At 48.1% G+C, this 23,844-nt stretch overlaps 2 protein-coding genes and 1 pseudogene across 6 annotated transcripts in view; all 3 read right to left on the reverse strand.

The window, feature by feature from the left end:
* The window catches only part of UBP1 (upstream binding protein 1), a 44,325-nt gene extending 30,294 nt beyond the window's left edge, over positions 1 to 14,031 (reverse strand). For both annotated transcript variants that reach the window (XM_058657151.1, XM_058657150.1), the window contains exon 1: positions 13,898 to 14,031. In XM_058657151.1, coding sequence (XP_058513134.1) covers positions 13,898 to 14,010 — 113 coding nt within the window. In that variant the 5' untranslated portion in view covers positions 14,011 to 14,031. The remainder of the gene's footprint in view (positions 1 to 13,897) is intronic.
* Positions 14,032 to 19,234: 5,203 nt separating this feature from the next.
* Positions 19,235 to 19,366, reverse strand: LOC118760418 (U4 spliceosomal RNA; annotated as a pseudogene).
* A 2,314-nt stretch (positions 19,367 to 21,680) lies between these two features.
* CLASP2 (cytoplasmic linker associated protein 2) overlaps positions 21,681 to 23,844 on the reverse strand; it is a 164,541-nt gene continuing 162,377 nt past the window's right edge. For all 4 annotated transcript variants that reach the window (XM_058657143.1, XM_036497694.2, XM_058657145.1 and 1 more), the window contains one exon: positions 21,681 to 23,451. In XM_058657143.1, coding sequence (XP_058513126.1) covers positions 23,362 to 23,451 — 90 coding nt within the window. In that variant the 3' untranslated portion in view covers positions 21,681 to 23,361. The remainder of the gene's footprint in view (positions 23,452 to 23,844) is intronic.

A 23,844-nucleotide genomic window follows, 5' to 3' on the forward strand; every position in this document is an offset into this window, starting at 1 on the left:
GCCTACCCTTTGGGCTACCCGGGGCCTTCAGGGAATGAACCAGCAGACAGGCACACACTCTCTGCCTCCCAAATAAATAAATATTTTAAAAGAAAGAAAGAAAGAAATCCTATACGCATTAGCAGTCACTCACCATTCCCTCTACCCACCACCCTCACCCCGGCCCTAGCAGCCACTCCTCTACTTCCTCCCTCAACTGATCCGCCTATTCTGCATTCTGGTTTTGTTTTTAATTTACCAAGTAGAAAGAAAAACAGAGAAAGAGCTCCCATCAGCTGACCTACTATCCAGCTTCCTGCCATAGCCAGAGCCCAGGTTTCCCATGACCTGAGCCCTCCCGTCCAGTCAGGTAGGACAGGAGTGCCCTGGGGCCACTGCTGTGGCTCAGCAGCTACAGCTGTCACCACGATGCTGGCATCCAACATGGCAACAGTTCATATCCCAGCTGCTCCACTTCCGATCCTGCTCCCTTCTGGGAAAAGCAGTGGAAGATGCTCCAAGTGTTTAGGCCACCGCACACAAATTAGAAGCCCAGAAGAAGCTCCTGGATCAGGCCTGACCCGGCACTGGAAGATCTCTCCCTCTCTATGAAACTTTTTCAAAATAAACAAATCTTAAAAGCAACAACAACAACAACAACAACAACGGGAGGGGAGTGGGGAGGCATGGGTTGGCACGGTGGCATATCAGCCTAACCCTCCAATTGCCTCCAATTGCAAGCAGAGGCATCCCATACCGATGCCAGATCATATCCCAGCTGCTCCACTTTCTATCCAGCTCTCTGCACAGGGCCTGGGAAAGCAGCGGGCACAGCAGAAGGCCTTGGTCCCTAAAGTCACAGAGGGGGCTGGAAAGAAGGTCCTGCCTCTGTGGCCTGGCAGCTAAAGTCCTCACCTTGAATGCGCTAGGATCCCACATGGGCGCCGGTTCTAATCCCAGTGGCTCCACTTCCCATTCAGCTTCCTGCCTGTGGCCTGGGAAAGCAGTCAAGGACAGCCCAAAGCCTTGGGACCCTGCACCTGACCTGTGTGGGAGACCCAAAGGAAGTTCCTCACTCCTGGCTTCAGATCAACACGACACAGCTTTTGCGGTCACTTGGGGAGTGAATCATCGGATGGAAGATCTTCCTCTCTATCTCTCCTCCTCTCTGTATATCTGACTTTCCAATAAAAATAAATAAATCTTTAAAAAAGAAGCTCCCGCCTGCCACCTTTGGATCTTCTTAGCTTTGGTCATTTCAGCCATTTGGGAAGTGAATCAGCAAGTTCACTTTTTTTTTTAAAGATTTATTTTATTTTTATTACAAAGTCAGATATACTGAGAGGAGGAGAGACAGAGAGGAAGTGGAGCTGCCGGGATTAGAACCAGCAGCCATATGGGATCAAGGTGAGGACCTTAGCCACTAGGCCACACTGCCGAGCCCGCAAGTTCACTTTTTTTTTTAAAGATTTACTTATTTTTATTGGAAAGTCAGATATACAGAGAGAAAAATCTTCCATCCATTGATTAACTTCCCAAGTGACCACAATGGCTGGAGCTGAGCCAATCCAAAGCCAGTTAGTTGCCAGGAGCCTCTTCCGGGTCTCCCAGGCTGGGTGCAGTGCTCCAAGGCTTTGGCCCATCTTCCAATGCTTTCCCAGGCCACAGACAGGGAACTGGATGGGAAGTGGGGCCGCCGGGACTAGAATCAGCGCCCATATGGGATCCTGGGGTGTGCAAGGCAATGAAACGAGCCACTAGACTACCGCATCGGGCTCAACTTCTGTCTTTTCTTATCTCTCTGTAAAACCTGCCTTTCAAAAAATAAAGTAAAATAGATCTTTAAAGAAAAAAAAATGCAGGTGTCTTCACCAGAATCTTAACCCCTGCTCATACACGAGATACAGTGTATGAGGTCTATTATCTGCCTTCTCCTCCTCGACGTGGCGGCATGCGTCACTGCCTCGTACAGACACCGCACCGCGCATGTGCCCATCAGCTGATGGCACCGGCTGTCCCGCTTGTGGGGGCGGTCACGAGGAACACTCCTATGATACCTCCCTGCGCTCTTCTGCAGCTTAGATTCTCTTGGGTACATGTCTGAGTGAACTCGCCGGGTCACACAGCAACTGTCACACACGTGTTAGGGACTTCCAAACCACCTTCCAGAGCAACGCTATTACACCCCCCCATTAATATGTGAAATATGAGATAATTCCAATTTGTGCACTCGTATCACTTTGTTTATATTCATGCTTCAATAGCAATAATGAAACACCTGAAGGATGGACGCTCCGTCAGCACCAATACACTAGTTCCTTTGAATTCCTCATCTTATCTTCTGCTTCTACCAGCTCTGGCTGACACCAGATAGTAACTTCAATTCAAAACCAAAACGTGGAAATTCAATGGGAAAACTGGGAGCACCGTATCCTACCTGCTTTCCTACTCCTCACATACATTTTTTTTTCCCAAGACTTATTTATTTACTTGAAGGGTAGACTTACAAAGAGAGAAAGAAATGAAATCTTGGAACTGCCAGTTCACTCCTCCAACGGCCACCACCGCAGGCCTGGGCTCAGCTCTCCACCTGGGGCATGGTGGTCACCGTCCAGTGCTCCCAACGGATGTTAGCAGGAAGCTGGGTCGGAAGCGACCCAGCTAGAACTTAAAACAGAACCAAGGTGACACCGAGTGGCTCACTCTACTATGCCACAAAACCAGCCTGCCTAACACAGATTTCAATTATAGCACTGCACCGATTTTTTTCAAGATTTACATATTTTTATTAAGGCAAATTCACAGGGACAAAGATCTAACTGCTGGTTCACTGCTCCAATGGCCACAATGGCCAGGGCTGAGCTGATCCAAAGCCAGGAGCCTCCTCCAGGTCTTCAGCACAGGTGCAGGGTCCCAAGGCTTTGGGCCGTCCTCCACTGCTTTCCCAGGCCACAAGCAGGGAGCTGGATGGGAAGTGGAGCAACTGGGACATGAACCGGTGCCCATATGGGATCCTGGTGGTTGCCAGGCAGGATTTAGCCACTGAGCCACCATGCCAGGCCCCTGATTTGTTTTGAAGACACTGAAGTACACACCATCCTCTTTTTACAGTTGAGAATACACAGTTTGAAGTGATCCCCAAACCCTTGCTGGAGTTTCCCTCAGTACCATGGCCCAGGGTTTGCCCCACCTACGACCCTGTGATACATGGAAAGCTTATCACAGGATTTCACATAGTACTTTGAGAATCGAAGCAACTCCTAATAAAAATCACACACGGTTACAAATAATCCCAGAGCTGGTGAATATATATATTATATTGTCATCCAAATCTCCTGGATGAAGAAGAAAAAGAGAGATAATACGAAGCAGAGGCATCAGTTAATTATACTGAAAAATGACATGAGGAATAACTCAGATTTTACTAATTCCTTGGGTTAATCACTAATACAGGGTATCAACGTAAGATAAGACTGCATCTAAATGGCTATTTACAGGGGCCAGCTTTATGGCCTAGCAAGGTAAAGCTCACAATGTCAGCCACCACATGTGGGTGCCCGTTCGAGTCCTGGGTGCTCCATTTCTGATCCAGCTCTCCGTTACTGGCCTGGGAAAAGTAGGAGAGGGTCCCAGTGCTTCGGTCTCTGCCCCCAGGTGGGAGACCTGCATGAAGTCCCTGGCTCCTGGCTCTGGCCTGGCCTAGGCCCGCTTGCTGCAGCCACCTGGGGAATGAACCAGCGCATGAAGACCGATTCTCTCTCTTCCCTTCTCCCTCCCCATCTAACTCTCGTTTAAAATTTTTTCAAAAATTTTTAAATGGCTATTTATAAAGTCCCATGCAGGAAATAAAATCTTATATGCTTCAGACCCCAGAAGGCAACTCAGTTTGGTATTCACTTAGCTTCAGAATGACTTCTGCACAAACTGGACACACAGATAACTTGCTATTGAAATTCCAGTTAATTTGTTACTTACAAAATGATTTCCAGTCAACACAACATGAACACCAGGAACTCTTTTCAAACAGAAAGAAGCCAGACTTGGAACCCTCCACTGGCTCACTCGCAAGACAAGCACCTCGGATCATATGGGATCCTGCCCTTGGGCTCCGCTCTCTCTCCACGCCCCCTTCTACCTCAGCCACCTGAGTTCCTCCTGCCTTTGGCAAGGCCTCTGCACCAGCTCTGCTCTCCTACTTGCTATGCTCAGCTCCGGAAGGCTTCACCAGGAAGTGCCTCCCATCATCCTCTCCCAGTTTCGCTTACACAATTCTTGTCATTTTCCAACAAGTACCCTGGTTAAGCACCAACCATTCCATAAGTTGATTTCATTTACCACAACAGACCTGAAACATCTGCTGAACAAAGCAGCTGCAGTATCAATAACCAATCAATTTTCACCAAAATGGAAGGCCTCCAGATAATTTTAAAACTGCAATGTCTACTATGCCGAAACAAGACAGTTCTAATATTTATTAAATAAAAAAGTCTTCGTAATTCCATAAATGGAATCAGACTTCTGAGTGTTAAAGATTCTTGAATGGTTCTAAATCAATAGGATGTTTTTTTTTTAAGGTTTATTTTATTTTTATTACAAAGTCAGATATACAGAGAGGAGGAGAGACAGAGAGAAAGATCTTCCGTCCGATGATTCACTCCCCAAGTGAGCACAACGGCCAGTGCTATGCCGATCCGAAGCCGAGACCAGGAACCTCTTCCAGGTCTCCCACATGGGTGTAGGGTCCCAAGGCTTTGGGTCGTCCTCAACTGCTTTCCCAGGCCACAGGCAGGGAGCTGGATGGGAAGTGGAGCTCCTGGGCTTAGAACCGGCGTCCAATGGGATCCCGGCACATTCAAGGTGAGGACTTCTAGCCACTAGGCCATGCCGTCGGGCCCAATAGGATGTTTTTTAATTAATTTATTTGTTTTTTTGTTTAAGATTTACTTATTTTATTAAAAAATCAGATATACAGAGAGGAGGAGAAACAGAGAGGAAGATCTTCTATCCGATGATTCACTCCCCAAGTGACCACAACAGCCGGTGCACGCCGATCCGAAGTCGGGAACCAGGAACCTCTTCCAGGTCTCCCACGCGGGTGCAGGGTCCCAAGACTTTGGGCCATCCTCGACTGCTTTCCCAGGCCACAAGCAGGGAGCTGGATGGGAAGTGGAGCTGCCGGGATTAGAACCGGCGCCTATATGGGATCCCGGCGCATGTTCAAGGTGAGACCTTTAGCCGCTAGGCCACGCCGCAGGGCCCAATGTTTTTTAATTAAAAAAAAAAATTACATGAAAGCTACAAAAATTTTTGATGACTTAATGTAAAAAATTCATAGCCTGAAAACATACAGAACAAAATGATTGCTTTTACAAACCAAATTGGAAAAAACAAACTACATGATGACAAAATTTTACCAGCAGTTGGACCCTGTGTGATAGCGCAGCAGTTAAAGTCCTTGCCTTGCGTGCCGGGATCCCATATGGGCGCTGGTTCTAATCTCATCCAGCTCCCTGTCAGAGGCCTGGGAAAGCAGTTGCGGTCAGCCCAGGGCCTTGGGACCCTGCACCCGCATGGGAGACCCAGAAGAAGCTCCTGGCTTCAGATCGGCACAGTTCTGGCCATTATGGCTGCTTGGGGAGTGAAACATCAGATTTTCCTCTCTGTCTCTCCTCTTCTCTGTACATCTGCCTTTCCAATAAAAATAAATAAATCTTTAAAAAAATTAAAGAAAAAATTAACAGAAGTTAACACCTAAAAATATGCTGTGACCTAAGACTTGAAATGTACAAGAAATTTAATCAAACAGACACATATGAAACTACAAGGACCAAAAAACACAGCAATTATCAGTGGCCTTCAGGGAAAGCAACTGATTAGGAGATGCCAGGGTAGGGGTGATAGCATGGCACATCTATCTTTTCAATGTCACCACAAGTGGTTCAGTTTTCAAAATTGATTAGAATGTGAATTTTTTTTTAATGACAAGAAAGCTAAAATGTAACATTTATGGAACTAAAGCAAAATGCAAATTCTAAAGAACTCAAACAAACAAACAAAACCACTAAGATATAAAGAACTCAACATCTAGAAATGGTTGGTCTAAGTTATTCAGACCACTCTCCGCCCTGCTCCAGGCCCACTGAGAACGGGACGCCAAAGCTGCAATCAGACACATGCACACTGGACCAGATGGCAAGGGAGCGGGGCAAAACCCACCGCTGCTCAGGACAGCTTTACCCGCACCTGCAGGAAGCAGGGTGAACTGTGCTGCGGTTTCAGGTGCTCTGGATCTCGGATCCCCTGACCCATACTGAGCTGCATGAGCCAAGCCTGCCCCCGGGTACAGGCTAGCAATCAGCCAAGGGGCTCCAGACTGGTGAGCTGCTCCACAAGGCCTGCAGGGCCTGCACTACGTCACATCCAGCCAGGACTCCCAGGATTCTGACAAGCACATGAAAAGCCTTCAGCATCAACGTATCCCAAGGAATTCTGAAAAGCCAACACCCCCAAAATAACCAAGCAGAAAGGCCAACTAGGACTCTGAAGAGCAAGAACCAACAGCAAAAACAAGAGCTGGCTGACACCCAGCCCCGACCCCGCCTGCTGGTTATCAGCTCTCCCTGCTCCTGCTGGAGGATCAGAGGTCGAACAGCAGAGGCGGCTTGGTAGCTGGAGTCCACGGAACACCGGGGGGGGGGGGGGGGGGGGGGGGGGGGAGTGAGCGAGGAAGGGAGGGAGTCACTTCAGGAGCACAGCAATCCGGCCTCCAGCAGCTAGTCTGGGAGCCACCAGGCTCCACACCCCGTCTCCGACCTTCCAGCACCTCCGGCCAAGCACTGCATCAATCCCTCTCCGCTTGGGAATCTCCAAGTCCATACTTCGCTGCCTGGACACAGACTGACCACCAAAGGTTGCAGGCGCCACAATGATCAGACCCAAGTGATACATCCAGCTTACTCCACTTAAAATAAAAACCTGAGAAGAAACGGAAACTATAATGGATAGCAACATTTAAAAGAACAAACACAACTTCTGGAGCTGGGAAACAGAACGTTCAACATTAAGAAATGGGGGCTTCTCCCTCAATATCCCCCTTTTACATTAGATACACGAAGGAAACAATATGGAAATAATAGTCTTACCCCTTCCCTATAGCCCTTGAACCTTTTTTTCCCTAAATAACAATGTAAAGATTGTCAAAAATATAATAAAAAATCAAATTAGAAAAAAAAGAAATTGGGTTTAACAGTTAAGATGTGAAGAGTCAATAAGGACGCTGCAACATGGACTTACACAACCATACAGAAGGCAGAAAAGAATCTGATGGAAAAGGCAAAAGGGAAGAAGGGACAGAGAGATTTCCACTGAAGCAACAGCAGAGGAAAGAAGGGAGGAGAGACAATGTGATGAGACACAGACCGGACAAACTCCACAACAATTCACTGACTCAAACAGCCCAGGCAACCAGTCACAGAAACAGGTACGTTCATTCCTAGAGCCGCCATGAGTAACTCCTAACGTGGCACCCAGTGTATGGGACTTTGCTTTCACCAGTGAGGCACACAGCCAGGCAATTTGCCTAGAGTAGGTCCCACAGAAACGAAGGGCTGACAGCCTGAGGGGAGTGTCCATGTCCCCTAGAACGACAAAGGGGACAGATTCCATGAGGCAGGCGGAAGCCTGGGTGGCAGGAAGGACACACTGGCACCAAGGTCAGGTACCAGCCAAAACTTAAACACAGGAAAATCTGTGTTTGAAGAAATAATATGCATAGCCAAACATTTGTTCACTCAAAGTAAGTTAAAAATCCCCAAATCAGGGCCTGGCACAGTAGCCTAGCAGCAAGTGATGGCCCAACTGCTCCAGCCCTCACTACCCATGTGGGAGATCCAGACCACCACATCCAATGGATGAATGACCTAAGGGATGGGGAGTCCCACCCCATCACTCTCTCAAAAAACATTATTAAAAAAAAAAAAAGCACATCTATAATTTTGTAAACATACTGTCCAACCACCTAGAAAATCGAAGATCCTACAAGTATTAGAACAAAGAAGTTCAACAGACCCTAGTGGAAAAACTGCCAAAAATAGCACTACACTTCTCATTCATAAATTGGAAGGCAGCCAGGCCTGGCGGTAGCCTAGTGGCTAAAGTCCTTGCCTTGCACATGCCAGGATTCCATATGGGCACTGGCTTGTATGCCAGTTACACCACTTCCCATCCAGCTTCCTGCCTGTGGCTTGGGAAGGCAGTCAAGAACGGCCCAAGGCCTTGGGACCCTGCACCTGCGTGGGAGACCTGGAAGATGCTTCTGGCTTCAGATTGGCACTGCTCTGGCTTTAGCAACTGCTTGGGGAGTGAACCAGCGAGTGAAACATCTTTCTGTCTCTCCTTCACTCTGTAGATCTGACTTTCCAATTAAATAAATCTCAAACAAAACAAAACAAAACAAAACAAAAACATTGGTAGGTAGCCTAAGAATGCAAAGACAGCAGACCCCAGTTCTAAAGCTTCGAATCCTAGCTATGCCAATGCTGAGTGCTAATTCACAGGCTACTTAATTTGTCTGGGCTTAAATAATGGAGCTTGTCTTTAGAAGTTAGAAGACAACGCTTTAAGCGTCTAAACTCTAGGTCACATTAATTGAACCACAGGCTTTCCAAGTGGGGTCCATGGGCGCCGGGGAGCACGAAGATGAATATGAAAACATCACTGGCCTTTCACCTGTCAACAGACATGTGGCACGCACTGATGGCGGTTAGAACTGCCGCGGCTTTGGGCTTTGGCAGGAGTCAACACTGGACACATGGATCTGGGCCTGCGGAGAGACACGTCCTGGCCTCACACTCAAGTGCAACAGCTGGACAAGGAGCAGCTCCAGAGCCTGGGCTTGGGCTGGGAGCCGACCCAGCGTTCTCCCAGGGGCCATCACTTAAGCTGATTATTCAGACCCAGGTGGCTGACAGTTCCTCAACACTGACAAAATGAGTTTATCACTGCAAGGAAACCTGCAGCATTTGCTGCCAGGGAGAAAATGGGAAATTGTGGTCATACTAAGGAATACATTTGTTGTTGTTGTTGTTGTTAATACACACTAAAAATGGTCAGCAACTGGAAGATCTGTGTGACACAGGAAAACAGTATTTTCCAAATGACCAAAATATGCATATTACAAACTTAAGGCAGGCAAAAGATCCAATCAAAGCGCACACACACCAATCCATCTGCACGTAAAGCAGCACAAAAAGCACACGGAAAACGTCACAGTCCACATTGCAACAAAGTTGTACAAACCCCTACTGGTCAAGTGTCAGCTGGCTAGTGAAGGATAGCCAGGACTGTCATACAAGGCTCCCAACAGAACCTTCCCTTTTCCAGCCACTTCTTTATGAGGCCAGTTTTCTTCATTTTTCTCTTTACTTTTTATTAGAAAGTCAGATATACAGAGAAGATCTTCCGTCCATAGATTCACTCCCCAAGCAGCCATAATGGCAAGACCTGAGGCAATCCAAACCCAGGAGCCAGGAGCTTCTTCTGGGTCTCCCATGTGGGTGCAGCGTCCCAAGGCTTTGGGCCGTCCTTGACTACTTTCCCAGATCACAAGCAGGGAGCTGGATGGGAAGCAGGGCTGCCGGGATTAGAGCCGTCACCCATATGGAATCCTTGCACATGCAAGGTAAGGACTTTAGCCACTAGGCTACAGGGCTGGGCCTGCAGTTTTTATTTTAAACAAATTAGTACTCGGAAATTTCTTCATACTTTGATTAGGAAGTGACTACAAAATATTGCTACACCGCACCCTGCTCTGTTCAGATGGACTGAGACAAAGCAGCCTGTAAAGCAACCCCATCAACAATGGTCCTCCTCCACGCAGTCACTGCCACAGCTACAGAGAGCCTGAGGTCGGCACAAGGGCTCCTGCGACTAACCCGCTATCTCCAAGCACAGCATCCCATATGTACCATCCCCCCGTGGTCTGGGAAAGCAGAGGATGACCCAAAGCCTTGGGACCCTGCACCCACACACGAGACTGGGAAGAAGCTCCTGGCTCTGGGATGGCTCGGCTGTGACTACCGCAGCCATCTGGGAAGATCATGTCATGATCCAGCTCCCTGTTAATGACCTGGCAAGGCACCGGAGGCCGCCAAGTGCTCGGGCTACTACCGCCACCTGCAAGACTCAGAAGAAGCTCCAGGCTTGGGCTTCACAGCAGCCCAGCCTGGGCTATTACAGTCATCTGGGGAGTGAACCAGCAGCCGAAAGAAAAAAATAAAAAGACTCAGAAAGTTAAAAACTGTAAGGGGGAAAAAAAATACTCCATCACCACAGTTTAGGAGTTTCATCAGTTAGATATATTCCAAGGCAGGAAAGTAAATACTACAAGGAAAAAGGGAAGGCAGGAAGAAAGGAAGGAAAAAAAAAGAAAACCAAATCGCGGATAGTATTTCCTTGAAGAACGAATACATTAAATGTGTACCAACAAAATCAGTAAGTGCCACTATGATGAAATGTATGAAGCTTATTTGAGAACATATCAACAAACTACTAAACTTCAAACAGGCCTAACGGAAGGATAGAAACCGCATTCAACCGTGCGTGGAGTGAACACCCTTGAAATCGAACATGAAGATCCCAGGTGAGGAGCTGAGACCTTAGGGCTACACAGAAGAAACTGCTGGAATACACACTATCAATGCACAGTAAGCACTTCTCTACGGCCATCAAGAAACCTCTTCACAGGCTGCCCTCTGGACTTGAACTCAGGCCACCCCGAGCTAGGCATGGCTTCACATTTATTTAGGGTTAAAAAAAAAAACACGTGCTACAGCTCATCCAGCTTACAAAGTAAACTACTCAGCAAGCAGTCCTTACAGAGGGCTGGGCAACTCGTGCCTAAAGGTGATGAACGCAAAAGCCAATGTGGACACCAGAATCTGAACTCCTTAATTTATAAAATAGCAATCTGTTCAATTCCTTCCTATGACAGGTTAAAATCCAGAGCAAGGTTTTAAGCCTTGAAGCAAGCAGTTATATAGAAACAACTGTCATTTCTAGAAGAATGCTGAGTTTCAGTGGCTCTAAAACCTTTCTGTATTTCCAAGACATAAATTCTGTTTCAGTATGAGACCCAAAGAAAATCAGCAGCCATTAACTGCTACGATATAAACCCCACCAACTCAGAGCCTCTAATATTCTAACCTTTTAATCACTATTAAAAAATGCCTTTGCCTCACAGCAGTTCTGACTTACAACTTATCTGCAAGTTACGGAAGAACCTCCCACTTCGAAATGTGCGGGGTATACAATATACTTCCTAACAGGCACACGGCAGGGAAGGCCGGCCAAGAAGGCTGGGATGATGCCTGCTGTCAGGTAACCATTTCCCATCAAAGCTTCTCCAAGAGGAAGTACAACCACACTTCTTACCCTCCACAACGCAATACTGACCTCAGCCCTGAAAATGAACCTGCCATGGACTGTAAACTTCACGGGAACAATGGTGGTCCAAAAGACCCTCTCTTCACGAGGTTTTCACCCAAGGCTCACTTTTTTAAGGACATTTGGTTATCTGCCCCACATTTCACAAACCATAAGTGACCTAGATTTCAGGACACAATGGATTCCAACCTCCCTTTGGTGAGGGAGCTGGAGAGCAGGGAGGACAGGCTGCTGGGCGCGGGACACTTCCACATCTCAGCCTTGGGCCACACATTTGTGACCGGGCTGACTGCTCCCTGCCCTTGGAAATTACAAACTGTAGACTTTTTTTTTTAAAGATTTATTTTATTTTTATTACAAAGTCAGCTATACTGAGAGAAGGAGAGATAGAGAGGAAGTGGAGCTGCCGGGATTAGAACCAGCGGCCATATGGGATCAAGGCGACGACCTTAGCCACTAGGCCACGCTGCCGAGCCCAAACTGTAGACTTTTAAAAAGATTTATGACCTGCCTCATTTCACATGGAACCTGCCACAGCTAACATCCTTCACTCAAGTGTGGCCAGCAGTGTGTGCCAGCATGCGAGCGTGCACGCATGCGCGCACACACACACACAGGAGCCAAAAACAAAAGGCAGACTAAGCAAGCATCAGAAGCAAGTGGCAATGTGCCTAATATTACCCGTTTCCACTGTCTGAGGCAGGACCATTCAAGCCAGAAACCCCTCTTTTCTTTCAAACTATCTTCCTCAAACGCTGAGGAAACCAATCCCTGAGTTTTAAAAACACCTGTTCTCTGAACCCATCCTAACAGCAAATGAAGCAAGCCTGCTTTCAAAGGAAAATGGAGGGCCACCTAGAAAGTGAGTCTTTATCAGCAATAATAATTTCCTCAAGTGAACTTCTGAATTACCAGGAAAGGGAGCTCTGTTCCTTCCCACTGGATGCCGGAGGAAATATGGCACTCCCCAGACCCACTCCCAAGTCTTCGGGGTCCAGGGGCCACGTGGAAAGCCACCTGCTCCCTCCCCTGCCCCGCGAATGCTTCTTCCTTGTCTTCTTCTCCTTGTTAGTCCATTTTCGAATTTCCTAGGCTGTCCCTGTGAAATCACGGACCTCAGCTTGGCAAGGGGCACTCTCACGACTGTCTAAAGGAAAAAAAGCTGAACAAGTTCTTTAAACATGCTAGCCGCCTCTCACTGACACGTGAGGACTTAGATTAGTCAAGGGACAAAGTTTCCCCAGGGGGACTGTTGCAAATGACACGGAATGACAAAGACCACGGGCCACACTTTCAGAACCAGGGCAGGATGAGGGTTAATACCAAGACTTCATTCCCTTTCCACTGAAACAGAAGTTAACTAAGGGGAATAAGGCAGCTGACTCACAGATTTCAAGTAAAAATCCGTGTGTGTGTGGGGGGAAGCTCACACAGCCCTGCCTCAGTTCCCAGCAACAAGCTTTCATTTCCCGAAAAGCAGAAGCAAGGTGGAAACACCTGGTGCCCCCCGAGCGCCCTGCGAGTCCCGGGACAGCCCGCCCTCAACACCTGAGACGGCTGTTCCAGAAAACAGGCGAGCTTGGCTCGAGCCGAGTTAGCCAAATGCGAGAGGTGCCAAGTCCGGGGAGACCAGCACGAGTTCAGGTCACGCTCTCCACTACCTGCTTCCAGGTTCCACGCTCCCAGAAGTCTCTAGGCTGTTCTGAGGGTTCTTCAGGACCCAGAATTCCTCTTGGAAGCTTTAAAGCTGCATGACTTCGGGGAGCAGCCCCCCCGCCCCGCATGCCACCGGCCAGAGGATCCCATCGTTCAGGCCACTCCAGAAGCTTCCATACACACACCCCGACTCGCACCCCTATGGCTGCAGGCAGATAACCGGCGGAATGACTTCCAAGTTCATAAGCTGAATTTCAACCCAGCTCCTTACCGCACCTCCTCACCCTAAAACCGAGCTTTCAAGCTAGTTAGGGTTTCCAAAAACGAGTACAGCCACTAAGCTCAGAATTCAACAAAAATGAATGGTAGAGACTAAACAAACTATTGTTTGGGGGGACCGGGAGTGCAGAGTGCAGCCGCTGCAGCTTAAAAGCCCTCAGGAGGCACGAGAGGCCGGTCCCCCAGGACAAGAAACTTCGCTCGCACACAAGCAGAACGCCCCCGGGCCCATTCTTAGGACAGAGTTAACTGTTACAACAGCCGCGGAAGCACCATGTGCAAGCTGCAAAGCCCACCATGCACGGCGACCGGGCAGCACCGGATGGCCACCCGGTGACCAGCATTTTCCACCAGTCTACGCCAGCTCCAGCCAAGGGGCTTGTTAAACCACTTGCAAGGAAGGCCGGGGAGCCCCTTCCCCCACCGCCTTCCGCCAGCCGCACACAGCGGGGGGCCCCGGGGGAGTGCGGCTCCCGGGGGTGCGCCCCGAGGCCTGCGGGGCTCCCCGCTGCAGGGGCAGGCAGGCCAGCTCCCGCCGTACCTCATGCTGTAGGCGCCGGCGCCCAGCTCCTGCCCGATGCCGGAAAGGCTGGCGTCGAAGTCGTGCACCAGCCCGGATTCGATCACCTCGTCCATCTTGAGCACCCAAGCCATTTTCCGGGCCTCGCCGCCGACCCCGCGCGGCGCACGCCTCCGCGTCCTGGGGGCCGAGGGAGACCGGGGCTCCTCCGCGGGTGCGCACGGACGGCAGGGCGCGGGGTGCAAGCCTCCGGCGGCGGCGGCAGCGGCGGCGGCGAGCGGTCACCAGCGGCGGCCCGGACGGCGACCGCGACGCCAGTGGCCAGGGCCCCGCGGGCAGGGCACGGCGAGCCCGGCGAACAGCTGCAGCGGGAGCGGCCGGGCCGCCGGCAGCGCCTCCCTCCCGGGGACCCCGGCGCCGCGCCTCATGCCGCCGCTAGCGCCGCCGCAGCCGCCGCCGCCCGGCCCGCATCCTCTCCCTCCCCACCCCGGGGGTCGCGCGGAGGAGCCCGCTCCGACCACCGACCGCGGCACGAGCGCCCTCAGCCGCTTCCCGCTCCGCGGCCCCTCGGCCTGGCCCGCGCCCCGCCGCCCCGGCCGCTCTGCCCGCCCGGACGCTGCCTCGGCTCCTCTCCTCCGACTCCGGCTCCGAACCCGCTCGCCACTTCCGCCTCCGCGGGCCCCGCCCAGGCCCCGCCCCCGCGTGGCCCCGCGCTCCGGGCCACGCCCAGCGCCTCGCGGTCGGACCCAGCGCGGCCCCGCCCCCCGCGGCCAGGTCCCGGCCCCCTGCGGCCTCGCCGCCTGCCGCGCTGCCAGTCCACGAAGAGGCACCCGCTCCGGCCACAGAGCAAGACGATGCACGCTCCAAGCGGCCAATCACGGGGAAGGATGGGCGGACGGGGCTCCCGTGAGTCTCTGCGCCCCTGGACCAACAACCAATGACAACGTCGTTTCCCTGGGACAGGTCTGAGGACTTTATTTGCAGGCCGAAGACAGAGTTCATTGGACGGCGTTGGCGGAAGTGGCCCAAACGCCACAGCCGCAGGCGCCGCGCTCTTCTGACGCCATTTCCGGTAGTCTTTCTTATTCTTCTGTAGGGGGATGCTGTGGGTCCTGGGGTGTGCGGAGCACGTTGATTAGCGTAAGAACAGGCCAATCAGCGCTGCCGCGGGAGAACTCCGGAAGGTCTTCCCCGGCGCCTGGGGTGGCTGGCGCGCGTGGGTGACCCGGAGCGGTCGCTGACCTTGGGGCTGTGGAGCTTTACGACGCCCCGCGGGAATCTCCCTTGGCCTCCCTTAGCGGTGCATCCCGGCCACGGGCCTCGGGGTCCGCCGAGGGAGGGAGGCAGGCAGGCAGCCGAGGCAGATCCGAGCTGCCTGAACCTGCTGCCTTCCAACTCCGACCCAGATAGTTCCAAAACAGGTTCAACCCGGGTGGTAACACAACGTCTCTCGGCCAAAAAAGGAGAGAATCTCAGGCTTCTGTTACTTAAATATGAGCTTGCAGAGTCATTTCCTCTTTTCACAAACGTTTGCGACAGCTACGGAGGTAGATGCGGAAGATGGCATTTCACAGTTGAGGAAACAGTCGGTAAAGCCGGAGCAGGGCTTTCTGATTAAACCCAGCCTTACGTTATTCAGGCCGAAACGTCAGTTCGAGAAGCCCGGTCCAGCGATTCCAGATCAGCTGCCCCATCCGAGTTAACAGAAACAATTTCCAAGCCCAACTCTAGGATAGTCCTCACCCCACGGAAACAACTGCTTGGTGACCTAGCCCTGCTGCTGGCATCGCCTCTAGAAACCAGAGCAGCCCAGTCTACCGTGGTTGGGAAATGTGCTGAAATAGGAGGGGAAGGGGGATAACTGATTCTTGGGACCCTGTAAATAGTGCCAGCTACCAGCGATATCGTAAAACACGTGGAAGCAGAGCCTCAACAACAACAAAATCTTATGGCACAATGAGCTCGACCTGAGAAATTTGAAAAACAACACGGGTGTTTTCCTAGATTCCCCCGCCCAGTGGCTGAAAAACTGTCGGTGGGCACGAGAAACCGAAAGGAAAACACTAGAATGGTCTGTGGGCAGACAGCAGCCCAGCAGAGAAAAGGATGCCAAGTGCTTTGGGTTTGTTTCTTTGTTGTTGTTGTTTTAATTTCTTCCTTCCATATCTCTGGAAGGATCACCTCTGCTAAAAGAAAACAAAAAACAGCATCAGGCATCTGCTGGGAGCTTCTGGGTGGATTAGAACCTGCTAGAAGGAAGAAGAAATCCAAGTGCAGCTTCCCAGCACTTGGAGAATCATCGGACGGAAGATCTTCCTCTCTGTCTCTCCTCCTCTCTGTATATCTGACTTTCCAAAAAAAAAAAAAAAAAAAAAAAAAAAAAAAAAGACTTTCTGTGGTTAAAGCAATTTCAGTGTTAGAAAAGAAAATACTGAAAAAGTGAGACAAAATAGGACTGGCACAACAGCCTAGTCGCTAAACCCTCACGTTGACACACACTGGGATCCCTTATGGTCTCCAGTTCTAATCCCAGGAGCTCCACTTCCCATCCAGCTCCCTGCTTGTGGCCTGGGAAAGCAGTTGCGGACGGCCCAAAGCCTTGGGACCTGCACCTGCGTGGGAGACCCAGAAGAAGCTCCAGGCTCCTGGCTTTGGATCAGCTCAGCTCCTGACGTTGCGGCCGCTTGGGGAGTGAACCAGTAGACGAAAAATCTGTGTCTCTCCTCTCTGTAAATCTGTCCTTCAATAAGAAGAAATAAATCTTTTAAAAAGTTAGACAAAATACAGAAAATATCTCATTCATAGCAACCAAGAACTGAAAAGACAGTATTACCAAGATGGGAAACAAAAAAACGTGAGAGCAGCAAAAAAATGAACATGACCTCCTCCATCCTGGAGACCTTTGCTCATCCCCACTTGACAGGAGGGAAGGCATTTGGCCTGGAAGTAAAGATGCCAGATGGGAGGTCCCCATGGCATCTCAGAGTGCCTGCGTTTCATTCCTGGCCCTGCTACTGCATGCTGCTAGGCAAGTTGTGTCCCCACGACCCACAAGGCATACCTGCATTGAGGTCCCAGCTCCTGGGTTTGGCCTAGTCCAGCCTCAGCCACAGTGGACATTTGTTGTTTTTGTTTTTGTTTTTTTAAAAGGATGATTAAGTATGATTTTTACAAAATTTTATTGGAAAGTCAGATTTAGAGAGAAAAAGGATCCCATCTGCTGGTTCATTCCTCAAGTGGCCACAATGACTAGAGCTGACCTGATCCAAAGCCAGGAGCCAGGAGCTTCTTCCGGATCTCCCACATGTGCAGGGTCCCAAAGTTTTGGGCCATCCTCCACTGCTTTCCCAGGCCACAAGCAGGGAGCTGGCTGGCAACTGGAACAGCTGGGATTAGAACCAGCACCCAAATGGAATCCTGGTGCATGCAAGGCAAGGATTTTAGCCAGGCCCGAGGCTGGGCAGTTCTCATCCTGGGGCTGTCCTTTGTCCTATAGGATGACCCCCAAACTCAAATCATGACAACCAAGCTCCCCTTATGTTGTTGCCAAATGCTCTCTAGCTGGCAAATTCATTGCAAGGGGGAGAGTGGTACTTTAGCCAGTTTCTTGTTTTACTGAAGCAATACAACTGTGACTCCAAATCTCTACTCTGACCCAAACTTCGATAACAACTCATGCTGTCCATTGACTTTAGGCAAAAGTGAGCAGTTATTAAACAATTATTGTTTCATACTCACTTTGAATAAACAACAGATTCATACTTCCTTGAGAGGAAAATGCTGTGCTTTGTCTATTTACTATTGATGATGGATGAACACATGGAGTCTTGGGCAGCAGCAAGAAGGCTGGTCAGAATGGTCTGCAAGGGGCAGCATCCCTGAATAGGCCTGAACAGGCCAGCCCTTCTTAGGCCAGCCCTTCTTTTACACCTCTGTGTCCACAGGTACAACAATGCATCTCCCCTGCAACTAGATCCATGCTATGTAATTCCAGTAAACAGACTCCAGGGGAGCCATGTGCACAGCAGGGACTCAAATATTGAATAAGTGAACAGCAGAAACCAGAACCAGGTTAGCAGAGCCTCATGAGTTACAATGGCCTGGGAAAGCAGTAGAAGTTGTCCTTTTGAAAACCTTGGGACCCTGCACCCGCATGGGAGACCTGAAAGAAGCTCCTGGCTCCTGGCTTTGGATCAGCTCAGCTCTGGCCACTGTGACAGCTTGGGGAATAAAGCAATGGATGGAAGATCTTTGTCTCTCTTTGTAAAGCTGCCTTCCAGTAAAAGTAAATGTTTAAAAATTGTAGGGAAAAACACCTCACTTCTCAAGTTGTTGCACCATGTGAAAGTCAGTGTTTGAGATATTAATTCCAACTTAAAAAGTCTTGCAAGTTTTTGAGAGAGACATAGAAAGGGTGATAGAGGAGAGACAGATTCCGGTCACCGGAATCTGAGAAGCCTGGAAGTATTTGTGTTTGAGCCACTGGTGCCATCTGAGGATTTGCATCAGCAGGAAGCAGAACCAGCAGCAGAGAAGCTGTGCCTCCAGGCCAGGTACTCCTGTACGGGTTGCAGAGGTCCCAAAACAGTCTTCCTCTGTACCAGCTGCTTTGCTCTCTAATCACACCCTTCTTATATTTCAGTCTTTGGTGATCTTATTACTTCATTTAGCATACATCATAGAATGCCTTTCGTGGGAATATCCATTACTCTATCTTGTGCCACTCTCCCAAACTCCAAACTAATTATGGTCAACTGAGGTTATCACAAAGTGACAGCTTCAGTTTGAAAATTTGGAGGCAGGTATTTGGCTTTGAAGTGAAGCTGCCTGTTACGATGCCTGCAACAAGGCTTGTTACGCGGCAGCGGGTTAAGCTACCACTTTGCAATGTCCAACTCCCACGTGACTGCTGTCTCTAGTCCTGGCTGCTCCACTTCTGAGCTAGCTCCCTGCTAATGCACCTCAGAAAGCAGAAGATGGTGGGGGACCCACATGGACTTCCTGGCTCCTCGCTGCAGCCAGTCCAGTGCCTGCTGTTCACAGCCATGTGAGCAGTGAATCAGTGGCTTGAAGGTCTCTCCGCAGCTCTTTAAAATATTTACAAACAACAAACAGAAATGTGCACATTGAGTAGAGTGCCAGGCTTTGAGACCTGGCTCTATTTCCCATTCCAGCTTCCACTAACGCACACCCTGACAGCCAGCAGGGGATGGTTCATTTACTTGGATTCCTGTAACCTGTGTGTGAGGTCCGGATTGGGTTCCTGGTTTTCGGTGTTTTGTAGGCATTTGGGGAGTGAACCTGCAGATGGAGCTCTCTAATCCAGCTCTTTTCCATGAGTACATTTTTTTTTTTCGGTTTCTATGGAGACTGTCAAAAAATTGCCAATGCAGATTCTGTTATGGCAGGGTATTGGAAAAAGTTTTCAATTAGCAATAATCATGCCTTGGATAAACCTCATTGCCTATGATACAGCCACTGCACAAAGCTATGAGTAATTTTTTTTAAAAAAAGATTTATTTTTATTGGACAGATTTACAGAGGAGAGACACAGAAAGATCTTCCATCTTGGTTCACTCTCCAAATGGCCACCAATAGCCAGAGTTGAACTGATCTGAAGCCAGGAGCCAGGAGGTTCTTCCAGATCTCCCACTTGGGCTCAGGGACCCATGGCTTTGGGGCACCCTCCACTGTTTTCCTAGGCCACAAGCAGGGGGCTGGAAGGAAGTAGAACAGCCAGGATATGAACCAGCACCCACATAGGATGTAGCACTTGGAGGTGGAATAGCCAGTTTAGCCATTGCACCGGGTCCCCGGAGTACATCTGATGTATGTCTCTCCTCCCTCCCTCACCTCCCAGCTGTTTGTTTGGATCACACAGCACTAGGCACACTGCCCTGGAACTCTTGGTTTACTGCTTTTAGGCAGGTACTTGGATGCCTCCTACACAGATGAAGGCAGATCAATATGCAATACTGAACATTTGGTACTTAAAAAGAAAATAGTCCCTGCTGTTTGGATTTTCATCACAGGAATAATTTATTGCCAGTCATTTAAAGCAACTAGGATATCTTTACTCAGTTGACTAGCAAGCTTACAGGAGATCGGAAAAGTATTAAATAACTCACAGAAGAACTGAAAGATTCAAAATATTAGCTCATTCTGTCACTCTTCTGGTGGATAATACTCGATGTTTCCTCACCATTTTTAGTATGAAATCAAACTCTTCATTACTTTGATTTCCACAAAACAGCAAGATACAGCTCAGTGCTACTATTGGAGGCACTTTTTTTTCTTCAGCTTTTCCTTATTTTCCAAAAATTCTACATTAAAGAGAACTTTTAAACGGTCAGTTTCTTTAAAACAAATTAGCTGAATTCTAGACTATTCTTTGCACACATAGCTGCAAAAACAAGAAAATGTACTAGAATACAAGCAACAATGATACAGCGGATGGAGTAACACACCACTCACACTGTCACACCAGTGTTACAGCACAGTGGGTTAGGCTGCTCCCTGCGATGCTGGTATTTGGTACAAGCATCGCTTTGTCTTGGCTGCTCCACTTTTGATACACCTCCCTGTTAATGCCCTTGAGAAGCATGGGAAGATGGTTCAAGTACCTGGGACCCTGCCAACCAAGGGGAGACCTGGGCTGATTTCTAGGTTCGTCCTGGCCGTTGTGGTCAACTGGGGAACGAACCAGTACATGGAAGAATGCTCTTTGTCTCTCCCTGTGTAACTCTGTTTTTCAAATATAAATTTTTCTATAAACCACCTCTCACCTATCATGGAGCAATACTGGTTTGCATTTGTACGTACTTGTCATTCTAAGCAAACAATTGTAAGATTCTTGCCTGATTCTCCTCTTTTATTGTAGGGCATGACCTAATGGTGCAATCATTATGTTCTGACATTTGTAAGGATAAAACAGGAAGGCACACAGCAGATAAGCTGCTCTACACTGGAATCAGAAGTCTCAGGTTCATACCCTTTCCACTTGGAAAATGCAGAATTTTTTTTAACCACCCCCTCTCCCTTCCACCCATTTCCCAACCCCACCCCCCTTTTTTATACTTGTCCTCAAGAAATAAACTCTACTACAGAATTTGACTCTTGGAATAGACAGGTTTTAGAAACTGGAATGACACGGTTTTCATGACCTTTGAGCAGTGCTGTAAATGAATGGCATTTAATTAGTTTGGAAGAGAAATGTGAGAGGACAAACTTTAACCAATAGTTTTTTTTTAAAAGGATAATTCTTTAATAACTGATAGCCAAGTATGTTTATGGAATGAACAAATGAATGATAAATTGCATATGATAAATTGAATGAGTAATAGGTTTTTCAGGGTCTTAGCAACTGAAAATACAGAATTTTAAACATGATGCCTTTGGTGGTTATATAAGCTAGTTTTCACTTAGACACTTTACACTATAGTTTCTGTTATGCAGTTCACCCACTCCTCGGAAGCTAGGTGCTTTATTCAGTTTTCCAGGTGGAATTATCATTAAGTCACTCTACTGAATGGTCATAAGAACAGAATCTTAAAGCAGAGGTTAATATTAAACCATGATTTTGCTTGAAAATGAGAATAAAACACAGACATCATGGTGCACAAAGCAATCAAGTTTAAATGTTTTTAATGTCTTAGGCAACACAGACCTGTGTATGCGGCCATCTATATCCACTGGACTGTACCTGCAGGCCCCGGATGTACTTACACAACGCATGAGAGTACCTGATAAAGTGTGTCTACACAGTGAGACAGAAACACAACGGAAGCACACACATTTCTCCAAGTAATGTTATGTACAGTTTTATTGCCAGTAATATGCACAACAGTAAGCATAGAACTATAAATACACAATGTAATCAACATTAGCAAACAAAACTGTTACAGGTCATGGGGAGGGGGCATAGAGAAACTATCTTCCTGCTGCTAGAACGAAAAGGGAGGGAGGGGCAAGCCTAGGGCACGTCATCCATTCAGTACTCTGCTCTTCAATTCTTTACATACATTTCTACATTTTTCTTTCAATTAAACAAAGTACAGATAATTCTGTAACAGTAAGCAAATCGCTTTCCTAATAGCTATTTGCCTTTCCAGTCAAATTCACTTTCTGTTAGGATTAACAAAAAATTAATAATAAAAAAAGTCAAGATGAGAAACCATTAGCATCCTGGTTCCAAAAGATCTGATTTGGCCTTGCACCAAAACTGGTAATTTCTGAAGGTTTGCTGCACATGAAAAGAACAGGCGTGCCAGAAGGTGATTAAACGTTTTTTGCTTTTTTTTTTTTTTTTGTTAAAAAATTAACAGAAAATCACCCTTGGAGTACTTTTCCAAAAGACACTATAGGCAGCAGTTCAGTTCCAAGTTCCCGCCCTGAAGAGGTAGAGAATGTGGGCGCAGTATCTGCAGAGAGCCTTGGCACTCCTCCCTCATCAGGATCAACGTTCTCAAGTTAGACACTTTCATGGTCAAAGGAAACCAGGTTCCACCACTGGACGAAAAGGTTCTGCTCTCAACTCCCATGTCTCAATAATTAGCCTGTTTATTAAATGACAAACAGAAGATGGTCAAGGACACACACGCACTTGATTTTTTTTTGTCTGTTTCCATTATCAAGTTTATTCGTAAGTGAATTTGATATTAATAAATACAAAAAAAAGCATCATTCACAACAAAGATACAAACCAAAAACCCTGCAATGAAACCTTCTATGTTCGTAAGTGTCAAGAAAACAACAGGGAGATGATTTGGTGCAGCTTTCTTAAGGGATCATACAAGGGGCATGGTTTTAAATAAAGATGGCAAGATCAATAACCAACAAACAGTATCAGGTATCCAGAACTGGCTGATTCAGTAACATTTCTCTTTGAGGTCTTAATTTTCGATCTACAGATCACCCCACAGAAGTGGCAATGAATGACACGTATCACCATCACACCAACAGAGGCCAGCTCAAGTTCAACTTAGCCCTGCATCGTTTCACATCATTGAAGTATTTCTAGCATAGGACATGATACAGAACAAAACTCAAAGGAGCAATAAAAATATTATTCTTCAGTGGAATAAAGGCAAAAAAAATGTTTCAGACTGTTAACTTTTAAAGCTCTAAGCATTCCTGTTTAACCAGCATTTAAAAAAATTTATACAATCATAACACTGGCAAAGGTTAATGGGAAGACAAAGAAGTACAAACATGGGAAATGATGAGTTAGGTTAAAAATGACTTTGTACTGATCAACTGATGTTAATACTGTTTCTTCATGAATCTGGAATAGCTATCATAAAAGTCACATGCAGACTGAGCATAGTTCTCTGGTACAGAAAGTACAAAACGGAACAAAACAAAAAACTCAAAACTAGGAAACAATGGTTAAGCTCCAAAAGATGGGTCTGAGAATTCCCTTTCGCTGATGAGGGTGGTCCGTCGCCTGTCCTTTCCGGGAGAGACCTGGTTCGCTTGGCTGAGCGTCACGAGCTCTGTCCAGGCCCATCAGCAGCGGGGTCGGCTCCTCCGGAACCTGTCTGTGCGCGTTTGATGTAAAGATTCAACAGCTTCATCTGCGGGCGGAAGCCAGACACACGTTACTGCAAAGAGCTGCTCTGCAGGCGGGTGCCGGCTGGGGACCGAGGTCACTGTGGCTCATGAAGTATACACACAATTTTAAAGTCATAATTTGTATATGACTACTTTGTCTTTTGTTTTTAAAAATTCATTTATTTGAAAGGCAGAGTTAGAGAGATAGGGAGGGAAGATAGATGTTTGTATCTGTTGCTTCATTCCCTAAATAGCTGCAATGCCCAGAGGTATAACCCATAATTCACACATTATGGGTCAGTGTGAAGCCAGGGGCCAGGAGCCTCTTCTGGGTCTCCCATGTGAGTGCAGGGACCCATGAACATGGGCCACCTTTAACTGCTTTACCAGGTCTCAAATAGGGAGTGAGACTGGAA

The sequence above is a fragment of the Ochotona princeps genome, chromosome 30, assembly GCF_030435755.1.
Source record: "Ochotona princeps isolate mOchPri1 chromosome 30, mOchPri1.hap1, whole genome shotgun sequence".
NCBI classification, from domain to species: Eukaryota; Metazoa; Chordata; class Mammalia; order Lagomorpha; family Ochotonidae; genus Ochotona; species Ochotona princeps.